The sequence below is a fragment of the Lutjanus erythropterus genome, chromosome 18 (genome assembly GCF_056507025.1).
Source record: "Lutjanus erythropterus isolate fLutEry1 chromosome 18, fLutEry1.hap2, whole genome shotgun sequence".
NCBI classification, from domain to species: domain Eukaryota; kingdom Metazoa; phylum Chordata; class Actinopteri; order Lutjaniformes; family Lutjanidae; genus Lutjanus; species Lutjanus erythropterus.
In genome coordinates, this window is record NC_139334.1 from 5189468 (window position 1) to 5204953 (window position 15486).

Consider the following 15486-nt stretch of genomic DNA (forward strand, 5'->3'; position numbering starts at 1 on the left):
ATGCAGACAGTTTAAGAAGCTCGTCACATTTAAATGAAAAATACAGCTGGATGTCATCAGCATATAAATGATTAGAGATGCCGTTGAAATAGTTGATCATTTCTCCAAGAGGCATGTGAATGGAAAGAATGGGAAAACAATCTCTGGGTGGGACCACATGGCAAAGCAGCAGAGTCCAGCACAAATTCACCGACAGAGACCGAAAGGCCCAATCTGATGGGCAGGAAGATAACCACTCTAATACTGTCCCAAAATGCCCACCAGGTGGTTTAGCCTGTGGATCAAAATTTGGCGATCAACAGTATCAAATGCTGCAAGATCTAGTAAAACCAGAACTGAACAATATCCAGCGTCTGCAGCCATTAAAATATCATCGGACACTCTGAGGAGGGCTGTTTCAGAAGAAAGCAATTTCCGGAAATTCGACTTGAATTCATCAAACACCCTGTGTGGTTCTAGTTTTTTTTTCAACAATCTTTTTTAAGACTTTAGAAAGGAATGGGAGTTTTGATATCGGCCTGTAATTCTCAGACAGAGAAGGATCCAGGTTTGGTTTCTTCAACAAAGGCTGGACAATAGCCTGCTTAAAATAACTTGCACCACATCCTGATAAAAGAAAGGGACTAAGAATATTCTCCATGAAAGAGGCAATGGAGATAAAAACTTTTAAAAACAGAGAGGTTGGTAGGATATCTAAAGTGCTTGAGGAGGGTTTAATGTGTCCTAGCAAGGCTGCAATATCATCTATGGACACAGGACAGAATGAGTTTAAGATGGATGGATTTGAGAAACCATTAATGAGAGGACTGGTCGAGGATGAGATGTTTGCCCCGATGTTGCAACCTTGACAGTGAAATAACTGAAAAAGTTATTTCAGTCACTGTTGGAGAAGATTGGTGAATTAGGAGTGCTAGGAGAGACAATATTGTTTAGGACTTGAGGATTTCTCTTGTTCTAAGATATTATTATACCCAATCATCATACTGTCACCTGTTATCATTCAACCTTTTGAATGTTCCAAACAGGAACATTTTTTCATTCGTGACAACTTTTTTTGAAAAATGGTTCAGGCAAAAAAGTTTAGCAGTTATCAGTATCAGTTTATCAAAAGATTAAACATCTTGTCTTTGTACTGTATCCAACTGAGTATTAGTCACAAATGATTTGCAAATCGTTTCACACCAGTTTCACACAGAATCCTACATTTTTTGGAATGGGGTTGTAATAAATCTCACATACTGGTTTAGCTTACTAAATAGTGTGTTTGTAATACATTTCAAGTGCAGCCCAGTAATCTCAATTTATCCAACAAGCTAATTATTCATCTTTAGATGTCGGTGAACTTGTTGATGCCAGACTTAAGGTGTCATTGTTCATGGAGGGTTCAACTTCGGACTGGTTGCAGGCTTGCTAACTTCAGCTGCGGCTGCTGTAGGGGCTTTCAGGCTATCGAAGACAGTACGCTCTTCACCAGCTTTGTGTTTCACATTACGTTCACTGCAGCGAGTGTTATCTGCGTGGTGATCTGAAAGGTTTAGCCACACTTGAGACCAGGGCTGGGTACTGAACTTGGATATTTACTAATAATACTATCAAGTATTGGAAAGGTTTTGACGGTTATTTGTATTTTTATATGTAGTCCAATACTGTACAGATATTGCATAATTTTCTATTTTCAGTCCAGTTACCTGGTTGAAAAAAGTTTGCACAGTTTCAGCTGCTCCCAGGACAGCTACTGGTATCACTACTGGTATTGAAGAGATGGCTCTTCCAGATACACTCTCATGTAGCGAAATTTGAAATGGAACTCTGTAGCACTTACATAATTTGGTTGGTACCCTTAAAAGTTTGGTACACAGCTCTAACCAACACCTAGAACAGAAGTCGTGTTTAATGACTGTTCTGTTCTCATCCAAGTGACTCTGCACTTCTTACCAAGTCAGGTTTAAATGCCCAGTTTCCTCCCTACGAGCATAAAAGCAAACGGTATGAAATATGATAATGAAGCATTTTTTTTTTTCAGTCTTTAATGATGCAAATATGGGACACCATCCTTTGGGAAACATGAATCTGATGAAGGATTTCAATTTGCTTGTGATTCTATGTTCTCCAGCCAATTAGGCCAGCCTCCTGTGGCTTCTGAGGAGCACGCAGCAGAGTCCAGCTTAAGATAACCTTTAAATTGACTGGATGTGAGCGTTACATAAACGTTGCTGATGGGGTAGAAGTAGGGAGTAACTGACAGAATTACCCAGCCTGCATTTTTCCCTCTCATTTTTCTCTTTATACCTTATTTTTGGAGATGGTGAAACCCATAACGGCATTGATGGGGTCTTTTAGCTCACAACAAGTGGTCAAGTTTTGTCATATTTCACTTCTAGGTGTCTTCTAGTGGCTCAGTTGGTAAAAACACATGCCAGACTGTCCTGTAATATCCTCTGTTAGTCTGGTAAAAGCAACTGCAGACAACAGTGATAAACAGAAGTTCGGCTACTCAAAGTAATTGAGTTGTTTTTGTTATTTTTATTTGTTATTGAGTTTTGTTTTTGTTGTTGTTTTCCTTTTGGCTTCATTGTTTACTTTTAAAATCTGGCTTAGATCTCTCATCCTTTTCTTTAAAATAATTAGGACGCTCTGACCTCAATTAATTTGTATTTTTTTCCAGTATTCATTAGACAGAAAATATGCTTGTGTTAACAAAACACTAAACTGGCTACAATCAACATTTGATGAAATGACTGTGTAATGTGAAAGAGGTTTCTTGGAGCGACAAACTAACAGAATCATCACCCGACTCTGTAGTCACTCTGAGCCTAGAGCTAGTTTTTCTGCACTCTTTCATAGTTTTACAACCCTGTTTTAGTTCACTCTCGCTGTTCTCATACTGCGTTTTTGACAGCAAAAACTCGGTCTTCGCTAAATGCCCTGCACACAAACCGCAGAAAGAAAGATGAGCGACAAGCTGGTGAATACAGTGGAGCATTTAGCTCAGGGGTCAACAACCTGTACTCTCAAAAGAGCCATCCCTGGCCAACAAAAGAGAAAAATCTGTCTAGAGCCGCAAATTCTCTGTCTTCCTCTGAGACTTTGTTTTTTGACTTTGCATCCAGTTAACCTAGACTATCCACTGGCAAAAATTAGAGTAAAAGGCTGGTGCACAATTTAGTTCACAACATATTCATCCTTTTTTAAATTCTGTGTATAGGTTACAAAGTTTTTATAACTGAAGATGTAAGAATTACATTAGACAATGAAAATGAAAATGTTAATTGATTTCCATATAATTCTTTGACAAAACCGCAGGGAGCCACTAAAGAGGGGCAAAAGAGACGCTTGCTGCTGCAGAGCTGCAGGTTGCTGAGCCCTTATCTAGCTGCTTTAGAGCCACATATTTTGCTCAGGAATCAGAGGACACCAAAAAAACGCTAAAAGGAGGGCGAATATTGAACTATGCTGTCAGGTGAACAGAACAGAGTTCTGCAGAGGCTTTAAACTTAGACTTTAATCAGCCTTTACCCATTCCAAGTGTTGTCCAAGTTCAGACTTCACAAGAACTATCTAAAATTTCAGTTCACCCAGATTAAAATTCAAGGAGCAGTATGTACAGTAGCAATTGAACTTGCAAAACTAAGCACTGCAGTCCAAATTGCGAGTTGGAGCCATTGACTGTATATTAAATAGGTTGAGATCCTATTTAATATATGATCTATGGTTGAAGAGAGCTGTCTCTCCCCCTGCTCTCTCCTCCCTCAGACTCAGGGAAGTTCATGCAGGCTGCAGAAACACAAGAGTAGGAGCGCAAAACAAACACAACATCATGAATTGTCAATAAGAAGCAAGGACGAGTCCTCCATTGTAAATTGATAAGCTGTTTATAACTTGCAGTGTCTGTCAATATAAAGTTAAATCTGTTATCTTGAAAACAGAACCCACTGCTTTGAAAGTACACTATGTACTAAGTGTCTGCCATACTCCATTAAAATATTGCTCAATTTAACCATTATACACACGTACTCCTTCTGCAAGCTAATTAAAGATTTCCTACGACACCTAAACAGACACTTACCAATTCAGCGAACATTCGGCATTAATTTGAACTCTTAATTTAATAAGCATTAAATGTGGCCACCGTGACTGGAGTGATGTTAAACAGAGAAACAAGTACTTCAACTTAACATGTTTACTTGATTTCTAATGACATAATGTGGGCATTTGGGCAAGTTTACACTCCCAAAAGATTAACTCGTGCATTTTTTACTTGTTCCATTTTAAAACAATAAGCTACTCAGAACTGGTCTTTTTAAATAAAACGTCCTCCTACCCATGCCGCCCTTAATCATTGCTGCAGCCCACTTCCCACACTAAATGAATTACTGAATACTGTTATAATACCAAAGACAGCAATTACTTTTAAAAGCCAAGAAAAAACAACTTGAGTGTATGTTTTACCACTTAAACAATGTACCAAATTATGGAGAAAGTGAAAAAAAAAGAAGTGCATGTGCCCATTCTGCAGTTCTCTACAGCACCCAGGAATGCCTGTCATTTTAAAATCATCTCTAGTGTATTAAAATACAAAAAGAAAAAGAAAAATCTCCTGAACTTTGTTGTTTCAGTTGTTTCCTGTTGTTTTTATAGATATGTTGAATCAAACTAGGACTGAAAAGCTACAAATTCCACATATTTGATATTATATTAAAGAGGAAATTGTGTTTTTTGCAGTTGACCATTTGTAATTGTCCGTTTTTCTCTGATTCTGCGATAGAGCTGTTTGTTTGGGTTAAGAAGGAAAATTCTCCTTTAAGTGAGATTCTCACTGAACTGCAGCAACGTTCTTGAATTCTGCTGGAGTCCAGACGGCTCTCGTGGGGAATTTCATGTTCATTAGCTGCAAACAAATGCGTTGAGTTCATCTTTCACCAAAAAACATGAGCGCGTTCTACTCTTTTATCATGTTCATGCACTACACTGCCCGTGCCTGTCGGTCCCACCCCTGATTTTTTTTATTCCAGACATCGTAGATTATAATAAGGTCATTTAATGCTGTGTGATCACTTTCACACGGCGAGCGTTTGATAGAGCAGACAGTTCACACCAACCCAGCCTATTTTTAGTTCTAAACAATGTGAGCTTTATTTATGGGCAACAATAAGCCATCTCAACTTTTAAGAGCAGCTTAACACCAGCAGAATGTCTTTGGCAGACGTCCAGCGGTTGTACGCGGGGTGTGGTCTGAGCAGCTTGACAACAGTGGCGGATGCGGTTACAGGTGCGACATGGCACACCGCGGTGTTGCTGGGCGTGGTCAGAGGTGCGACAGACGGGGAGATTCAAACCAGAGGAGTTCAGTGAAAGGGTGCTTTTTAGCTCAGTGTTGAGCTGCTCTTTATATTCTGAGCTGTATTCACACGCTTGGCGCTGGTGTTTCTATCAATATGTATGTAGCAGCTTCTTTGTAGTGGATTTGTGGTCAATTTCAAAAGATGCAGCTCTCGTACATTCGAGATTCCTACACTAACTGTCTCCTTACCTTTTATCTCCTCACTCTCACACAGATGCAGTACAACACTACACGCACTTGTGAGGGAAAAGGTGTTTTTGTTTCTGACACATGATTTATTATTTCCCTACACATGCCCTCCTTCTGTCAGACATAGCTAAGGAAGGTTTAAAAAGAAAACATTTATGTTGCTAATTCCCACAGAAAAATAATTTCCAATTGACGCTTCCTAAGTCCTGCCCCTTTTTGCTTTGTGTTCCTGTAACAGTTGAGCAAACCCGGCACCTTGGTCAACTTTCCCCTTTTTATTGTAAAAAAAAAAGAGATATACAGGCCTTTTCCACCAGCATCCTTGATTACTGGTGGAAATGCAGCTTGTTCGCTAGATAGCACCGAGGTTCCAAAAATCTTTAATGGAACCAGTTTAAGAACCGGAGCTAATTTGGTGGAAAAGGGTCTACAGGGTCACATTGTCAGTTAGCTAATGTTAGCAGAATTCTGACTGACTAGCTAGCTAATGATTGATGTAGATTAGGTGGTTAGTTAGCAAGCATTTTACTAACATTACGGCGGGGTTATGGTGGCCGCTTGAGCAAACCTGTTGGTTTTTATTTCTGTGCCCATGTAAACAGGATATGCAGGCACGCAGCCCACATGAGCAGTGTGGCAGTGACGATGTTTATTTTATTTTATTTTATTACACAATGTAACAAACCATGTAGCATATTTTTTTTTACTTTTTAGTTAGCTAGCAAACAGTGTAACATTTTTATAAATTTTTCAGCTAGCTCCAAACCAGGTAGCTTAAGCTAACCGGCCAAAAGTTAATCATTTACCCTCTCTTTATACTTGCTAGGTCCCAACAGCACTCACGCATATAACACAAATTTATTTTTTATTAATTTCCTTTAATGTCAGTTTACATCAATAAACCTGGATTTTAAAGCTAGTTTGGCTTAACTCTAATTTGAACAAATGTTAATTTAAACTTTGTTTTAATCTTTAATGTTTGTTTACTATATGTCCTCTCACTCGTGCTCCAAAATATGAAAAGTCAGATGCAACACTGCACACACTAGTGAGGAAAAAAATATGTTTTGTCTTCTTGTGACACTTGTTATATTATTCCCCCACACATGCCCTTACAACTGTCAGATACAGCTAAGGAGATTTTCTTAAAAAATATTTCATGTTGCTAATTCTCACAGAAAAATCCCTTCCAATTAGTGAAGTGTAAGTCACTGCTCGCCATGTCACAACACAGTCTTACATGTGGTGACAGGAAGAACTTAGCGGGTGCTGGCCTGCCACTGTTTCTTTTCTTTCTTTTTTTTTTTTTTTATCCCCGTCACAGCTGAATTCTCGACATCGCTAAAGACAAGGGGGGCTGAGGCCTGTGAGCAGAAAAGACTTTCAGTGAAAGGGTTGTACAGTCCCATGCCATATTCACTGCACACTGCACTCTATAATTGAAATCACCACGTCCCCGCTGTGTTCTCGAGTGAGGAGGAAATAAAAGGAATAACACAAATAGAAAATCAGAATACATTCCATGGGATTTCAATTGAGTGGACGACGTAACACGAAAATTAAGTCATGTGGCACGAAAAAGCCTTTAGAGGGGTATTGCTCCATGGAGAGTAGAGAGCTTACACTTCAGTGCTTGCAAAAGACCTGTGAAAAGAATCGTGAGGCACACGCTTGTTTGTGTTGCAGCAGCAAAATGAATGTTAAAGATTTATGGTTTCAGAAATGGATTTCTTCTGTCATGTGTCTTGACATTATCAGGAAGCTGCACAGGATGCTGCTTTTGCTAACAGCTCAAGCAGGACAAAAAAAAATCAGATTTGCTCTTGTTATCAGATCTTCAAAGCCTAACATGTCAGACAGGCACTTAAACAAGCAGCTCTCACGTGTACAGTGTATATGTAAGTAATGTTGTGAGTAGGGCTATAAATAAAGAATTATGAACAGAAAATGAAATAAAAGCAACAGCGGCATCCTGTCTTTACGAGGATTCATAACACAATAATGTTTCATACATAGAACTACTTGTTCTACCACTGAGAGCAGGATGAAACAATGGATGTTCAGTAGATTATGCTGGTTGCTTTCTACTAAATGGGGTTCACATATTCAGAATCGTGTGTAATGTGGTTAGGTAACATGCTCTACATCTGCATTTTAGTTCCAAATCCTGTAGCAGTACACATTAATACTGAGAAATCCTGTAACTTGCCTCGAACTTCCTGCTTCATTGGTGCCAAAATATCTGAGAACATGAGGACAAAAGATCATCATTAACTTTATTGGCCAATTATGTTTAAGCATGCAAGGAATTTGACTCGTCATAGTTCCAAAAACAGTCAAATGATGTAAAAGATTCCTCATTTTTGTGGCATTTCACACGCACGACAACAATTTGACTTGGCCCAGTGGTGCAAAACAGTGATACTCAGCCAGTTAGTGACGACGCGCAGCCTGTTTTTGTCGTTTAGATTAGACATGTTTGATCAGTGATGGATGTCAAAGATCTTGAGGAGTTGCTTTCTTTGTAACTTCTCTCCCCAGAATGTCTGTATTAAGGTCTGGTTACACTAGAACAGTGTTTCCTAAACCTTTTTTTTTTTTTCTGGGAACCCACTTTTTAAAAATGACAAACCATCGTGACCCAAATCAAAATGCGCACGTCCATGCGCTCCACCTGTTCTCGCATGTTTGGACCTACTTTTCAGCTGGTGATTAATCTGGCGATCATTTTTCCACTAATCAATTAGTTGGTTGTGAAAACAGGTGGAGCGCATGGACATACATCTGTGTGCTCCACCTGTTTTCACATGTTTGGACCTATTTTTGAACTAGTGATCAATCAATGGCTATTGATTTGTTGTTTTGTCCATAAAATGTCATAAAATGTTGATCAAAGTCCAAGATGACATCCTCAAATGTCTTGTTTTGTACACAAATCAAAGAAATATTCACATTTAAGAAGCTGAAATCAAAGAATTTAGACTTTTTTTCCTCATTTATTAAAAGTGAACCACAGATATAAATGTTAAATTTGCAGAATTTCTTCCATAATTTTTTTTTTATTTATTTGGCAACCCAAATAAAAGGTCTTGTGACCAACGCTAACATGCATGTATTGGTTAAGCTGTGGCGGGTGAACGAAACAACCATTCTTCTCATCACTTGCACTGCTTGAGCTAAATACAAATGTGCTCCAGTTTATATAACCTAATGTTATTGTGCATCATCAAACCATGATTTTTAGGCCCGCCCAAATAAATCCTGTGCACAGAAATGGTAAAACATCGTTTAACTGTCTAACTCCACAAGTCAGTACTAAGTAGTTCCCAATCTTTACACATTTCCAGCAATTATTTATAACATGTATAATGTGTTTAGAAATAAAACTCTGAATTTCAACCAGAGCTTCCAAATGTCACACACTAACTGAGACTCTGGCAATTCACACTTTTCACACCCTATCACACCACATGTCCATTCTCTCGTGCAGATAAAAACAAATTAATGCTGCATGGACAGACCCAACGGCGCAGCAACAGTTTCTATGGTTACGAGGATGCTCTGTGTCACTGTCACTCTGAAACTTTCTTGCTCTTCCTAATAAAAGTATTTTAAGTTACTATGCCTGTGCATACTGCTAAATTACTCCATTAATTAACTAGAATGCAGGAAAACAGTCTCGGAAATTAACAATTTTCTGTGGGGAGGACGCCCTGACAGATATATGATGCCATATATTGTTCAGTCGGGTGATCAACCAAACTGATTCATCACTGACCATTATCATTGATTTGGCTTTCCATATATGTGTTTTAAAAATTGTGAATTTGGCTGCCGAACTTTTTAAACTAAAGCCCTGGTGGTTGAGGAGCGATGACCCCGACCCATCCGATAGGTAACAGCACAGAAGTCCGTCTCATAAAATGCACTTCACGATACTGAATCTCACTCTGAGCAAAATTGAAAACCTGGCAGCACAGGGTCAGCGGTGCAAATTTGCCTGTCAAGGTTCACCAAAGTGGATTCCATTAAAGTTAGTTTTCGCAGAGAAATGTTGCCGTTTAAAATGCAGCTGTGACTTTATACCTCAATTAAATTAAACACTTCAGCTCTGAGTGTTCACGGTTTGATTAGTGCCTGAAATCTAACTTCATGACAGACCTCTCTTACAGCAGTTATACTGACTTGTCAAACTCAGGTATAACTAATAACATTAATAATGGCTCCATTCCACTTGGATGTGCCAGTCTCTTTGCTCTGTAACTTTGAACGCTGCCTCGCGGCTTACTAACACAACTAAACAGAATGGAGCCATTCTTAATAATGTTAGTTACACCTTTGCTTTGCCTGCTATAACAAGACACAGTGTTGGAGGGAGAAAACCCTATTTTCAGTAAAGTAAACTGAAATGTATGAGGAATATTAAATGAATCATTTATTCATCCCCCAGTAAAAGCAGAATGCATTAACTGACACAAATAGGGGATAATAAATAAGTTATGATTTATTTATATACTGAACAGCCATACTTACGAATAACGTGTAATATGTTCTTCGGTTTTTCATACAGAGAAATGTACCACAGTACTGTTTGAACTATATGTGATTAGAGAAATATGGAAATAGGAATGTTAATGGATATCACTTGTCCTTCTCAACAGTCCAAAAGCTACATGTGCAGCAGCCAGGGGAATGTACTGTGCTTCACCATAGATTTTGGATCAGGCTTCACCTGCTCAGAAGGCACTTCAAAGGTGAAGTATTACCGAGTTCACAATTGTTGCCGACATCCTCGTTCTGTGCTGTTCTTCCATTACTAGCCCCTGGGACTGCAGTTTGACACATTTATTTAATGTAATAAAGGGTTAGTTCGGATTATTTGAAGTGGGGTTGCATGAGGTACAGTAGATGTCAGTCAGCACACCCTCAGTTTTTAGAAGTAGCAGGAGTACCGGTGCAGGAAGCTAAGCAAGCTGTGGACAAGGTGAGCAGCTGAATGTATTTTAGCCACCTCAAAAAAGAACATATATGTTCACCCATGCTGTGAGACGGCCATTATGTAAGCCAAATATTGCTCTTCATCGCTCAACCAGACTACACTGACAAAAACAGTAATTTTACCTTGCAGAAAATGGGAGTTGCTGGTGTGCAGCTTAGTTAGTTTATGTTATTGTGTGATTTCGGCGAATCAAACTAATCTTTTAAAACCCCAAAATCACACAATGACTCAAACAATCTAACAAGTCAAGCTAGCGGTAGATCAGCAACTCCAGTGATCTGCAAGATAGAATTGCCGATTTTGCTAATGGAGTTTGGTTGGTTTGGAGAGAGTGATATTTGGCCTATGTGATGGTTGTTTCCTGTTAGAAAAGGTCTGATGACAAGCTAAAACAGTGAAAATATTCTAAATATAGCATACACTTAAATTGATGGTGACTGGTTCTATTGCTGCTTTACCAAAGTGGGGGTGTGCCGACCCTGGTTTACTATACTTACATACACTAACTATTCAATAGTACCTCATACAACCCCACTCCAAATAATCTGGACTATCCATTTAATACACTATGGAATTGTACATATTAATTTTTGCTTGCCTTGTATTTAAAGATATATTTTAAATAACTGAAATAGCCACAAGAACAATATAAAGATAGCCTCTCACTGTCATTAATTTTGACTGACTTTCCAGAATAAAGTGTTGAATTACTGTATCTCAGAGAATGTGATGCTATTGTTATTAAAAGTACATTTTGAGCTTATTTTGGCAGCCTTGCTTTTTGAGGGGATACGTTGCTCAATGAATCACCACGAGAGTATTACAGCACTGATTTCAAAAGTACTAATGTTCTTTTAAATTATACACTTCCTCAAAGTACTAGTGTGTGTTAAAATGTAAGGTCTTGATCATGTGGTCCCTCTGTAGTCAGACATGGTATTTAAATGTTGTGCTCATTATTGAAATCCCTGCACTGCTGTGTTTTATAATCCCTTCCCTTGTAGACCATACTGTGGCGATATAAGTTCTCTCAACTTAAAGGCTCCTCTGATGACGGGAAAACCAGGGTAAAACTCCTTTTCAAGAATGCTGAAAGCAAGCAGATAGAGATGAAGGTAATGAATGATTTATTTTTACATCAAAATCAACGGTACATAGTGACGTAGAATTTTAGTTGGGTTATTTTGCACCAGTTATTACTCGGTGATGCCAATGAGCTTACAGCCAAATTAACTAAATGTCAAGTGAGAAATTTTCCCTCCCAAGTGGTGACTCCTGTAGAAAGTTTTTCAAGATACCTTGAAGGGTAATTTGGATATTTTTAAACCTGGGTCCTATGTTTTTCACACATTTTGGGATCTAAATGACAAAAATTACTAGGTACAAAAAAAACTTTGGAATCGGTTCAGTAGATCGCCACAGCAGCTTGTTATTCTACAGTGTCTCTTTTATAATTGTGGGTTATTTTCACTGTAATTCTGTGAGTGGCCACTTGGCAAAATGGCAAGCAAGCCTGAGCAGCAGTGCCGTATCCATATTCTCCATTATACTGTACATCCCTAGTGTTTCAACATTTTATGTTATGTTGTTTTTAACACCAGTGCATTTGCCCCAAAGGATTACATTACAGCCATTGCAGGCATTTAGACCTTAATATATGTTTTAAAAAAGGGCATAAGTTTGAAAGCACTAGAAATACCCTTTATATGTGAACATTTTATTTGAACACTATGTACTGATGAATTTCTCTTTCTGTCTTTGACTTGTGTTTTCCAGGAGCTAGAGTTTGCTAACCTGACAGCCGTCCTCCACTGTATACATTCTTTTATTGCTGCCAAAGTGGCCTCCATGGACCCTCTGTTTATGTGCAGTCCAAGCTTCCCTGGAAACACATACATGAACAGTTAAGAAGACACGTCCTCATCGTCATGTGCACCTGTGTCAAATCAGCAGTATTTTATGCACAGAGCCGATTGATATGTATATCTTGTTCTTGCTATTTTTGTATGAACTACTGAAACAGAACTATTTGTAACAGACTGTAGAGGTAGAAAATGTATGAATTAATGTCGGAAGGAATATGTTATATAATTTTTGAGAAGTAGAAAAAACACAGATTCACAGTTCTTTCTTTTATATTTTTTTCTCTCATTACATAATGGACACTGATTCTGATGGGAGGTTATTTGTCTACTGTCATTTTGAAAGGCAGCACCCACGCTACCATATGGTGTGTAGCTGCCATACATTTGACAACATGACACAACTCGCCAAATATAGCAACTGCCACTGTGTTTAGCAGAAAATCTCCGCCGATACTGTATCTATGGAGACTTATGATGTTCTACTTACATCTGGTAAGTAAGTACATTTTAATTGACTAAACGGATCTGATGCTGGCTTACTGTCACAGGGGAATTCACATTTGCCACAGACCTTTGGCAGGGATTTTCTTTAACATTCACAGGTGAAATGTAATGAAAAGGTAAGCTTTCTCTGTCCACTGTTCCTCTGGTTTATTTAGGCTTTTTTTGGGTCATGTCTGAAGTGAGACACAAACATCTTGCAGTATAATTCAGTTTAATAAGCCTCCAAATAACCACTGAATTGAATCAACTCCTCTTTGATATGACCCCAACTAAAATTAAACTTAATCATCTTCAAAAAAAAAAGGCAGCATTTCCTGCATGGCTACTTTATTGGCTCAGATTAAATTAATGATTGATGATGTTTGTGTTATCATCTTGATCCTTTGTATCCTTTGACGAAAGTCCTGATTTTTAAATCTGAAACTGAAATGTGACACTTCAACTTCAAAGTATTGGGTAACAGTTTATGTGAAGAAGTGTGTATAAGTTATTACACTGTCATAACCATGTTATGAGTTCTGTCAAGAACATGAAGCCTTTATGAATGTTTATGACTGTCATAAATGTCATTTGTATCACTGTGTACCATTTTGCCCAAGGAGGTCTTGAGGTCAAGGAAAACATTCATGACACACGTATAATGACAGTATTATGTCAAAACATGAAGCTAAAAAGTTTCTTTACATTTGATAATGTCAAGCTGTCATAACACAAACATCTCAAACAATGTAAACTTTGCATTAAAAATTACATAATTAGCAACAGTTATAAACATTCATAAAGACTCCTCCATGTTCACAACATCTGTTATAACATGATTACGACAGTTCAGCAGTCGTATGCACACCCCTTCAATTCAAGTTTAAAATACTGTATATCTTCAGTTGCTTCATGTAAAGGTTTCAGTGTGAAAATGCATCTTTGCTGTGTTTTCAATAAATTGCTCATAAAGCACAACTGCCTATCATGCGAGACGTGTCGGAGCTCCCTGTGGGTTTGTGCGTCTACTTTGAAAGTGGAACTGCTCATCTCCAGCTTAGCTCTATCTCTGCAGCTTTTGGGCTGCTGAGCACAAAATAGAAGTTGACGTTCTCTTACAGAGGACTTATGTTCACTAGAACTTGTCTGATTTTACTGGATGAGCCTGTCCCAATCATTATGTGTTATTTGGTGCAAAATGAGCTGAGCTGCAGTGAAATACTAACTCAATGAAGTGCTCCTTTCATCCAGATGATTTTATCATCACGCTCGGTATGAAAAATTATGTTAGTTTATTTTAAAGGAACAGTTTTTGAAGAATAAGTGACTAAGAAATTCACTTTCTTACTCAGAGAGCAACCACAAATCCAACATAACCCCCTCGTTTTACACTTCTGTTTTAACAACAGATGAGCTTTAGAGGTCCTGGTAGGAAGATTTTGTTTCCTGTAGACAGAGCTGGACTAGCTGTTTCTCCATTTCTGGTTTTTAACCTAACGGTGTGGGATCATGGGAGAAGTCATGCATGTACAAGGTGATATTTAAGTTTTATTCACATCACATTTAATCACATATGATCTATACTTCCTCATATCCAACATGTCACGTTTTCCCATAAGTTGTAGCAACCATCAGCAAGTTATGAACGGCTCGCAGGAAACGCACATTACCTTGAATAAATTACAGATTTCACTGCATTTGAACATTATTAGAAACATTTGGGATAATGTGAGAACACAACAAAATATATGTTGTGCGTCTCACATTTTTTGACATTTTAATGCAGCAGTTTTACATATTACAGTTTTAAAGTTTATCTGTGGTGTTTTTAAAGCTTAAAGGTCTTTTTTTTCCATAATGTTGTCAGACACTCATGATAGCAATCTGTCTGTGTCAAAACAAGCACTTTTAGTGTACTGTGTGCAGTTGCCCCTAAAGGGACTATGTTGTTTTGCTTCTTTCAGCTGCAGTGCTCCCCCTCAATATTTGAAAAATTTAAAAATTGTTTTCCCCATTAGACACAAAAACATGGGAAAATAGTGTTCAGGTTCAAAAATACCAAAGTTACCCTTTAATGGACTGATACAGGACTGGTACTGAGCTTTCATATACCTCTTGACAAGAAACCAAATAAGTTCATTACCCAAAATGTCAAACCATCCCTTTGGCACGTGTTTCATATGGGTAAATGCAGCTTAATTGGGCCACTTGATAGGTAACATGCTATGGCAGTCAATGCCTGGAGCCATAACCCTGAAGTTCTTTTTTGTTTTCTCTTACTTTGGACCAGCATACCTCGCTCTTACTGTCCTTTTCGCTGCTGACTGCTGACTCCACTGGTGTGGGGGTTCCTTTGATACACGCCACCAGCTGCTTCTGGTCACTGCGAAGAGCCTCACCTGAAAAATGTATCACGCGCAGATGTTGGTGCTGCCCCCCCCGGTCCCAACTCCACGTACAGTAGGCAGCCTGACACAACAGTATGTGTTACTAGTGCACCTTGAGTGACATAATCCCCCACCGGCTTCCCACTGGTGAGTGATGACAGGTTGTGTTTGATGAGAACCCGGCCAAGCTTGAGGCGTTGCTGCAGGAGATTCAAGCCATTG

General features: G+C 38.5%; 1 protein-coding gene across 1 annotated transcript in view; it reads left to right on the forward strand.

Moving 5' to 3' along the window:
* The window catches only part of sntg2 (syntrophin, gamma 2), an 89800-nt gene extending 76355 nt beyond the window's left edge, over nucleotides 1–13445 (forward strand). Inside the window, exons 15-17 of the mRNA XM_084742954.1 lie at nucleotides 10192–10284; nucleotides 11534–11644; nucleotides 12306–13445. Coding sequence (XP_084599080.1) covers nucleotides 10192–10284; nucleotides 11534–11644; nucleotides 12306–12437 — 336 coding nt within the window. The 3' untranslated portion in view covers nucleotides 12438–13445. The remainder of the gene's footprint in view (nucleotides 1–10191; nucleotides 10285–11533; nucleotides 11645–12305) is intronic.
* Nucleotides 13446–15486: the final 2041 nt, after the last annotated feature.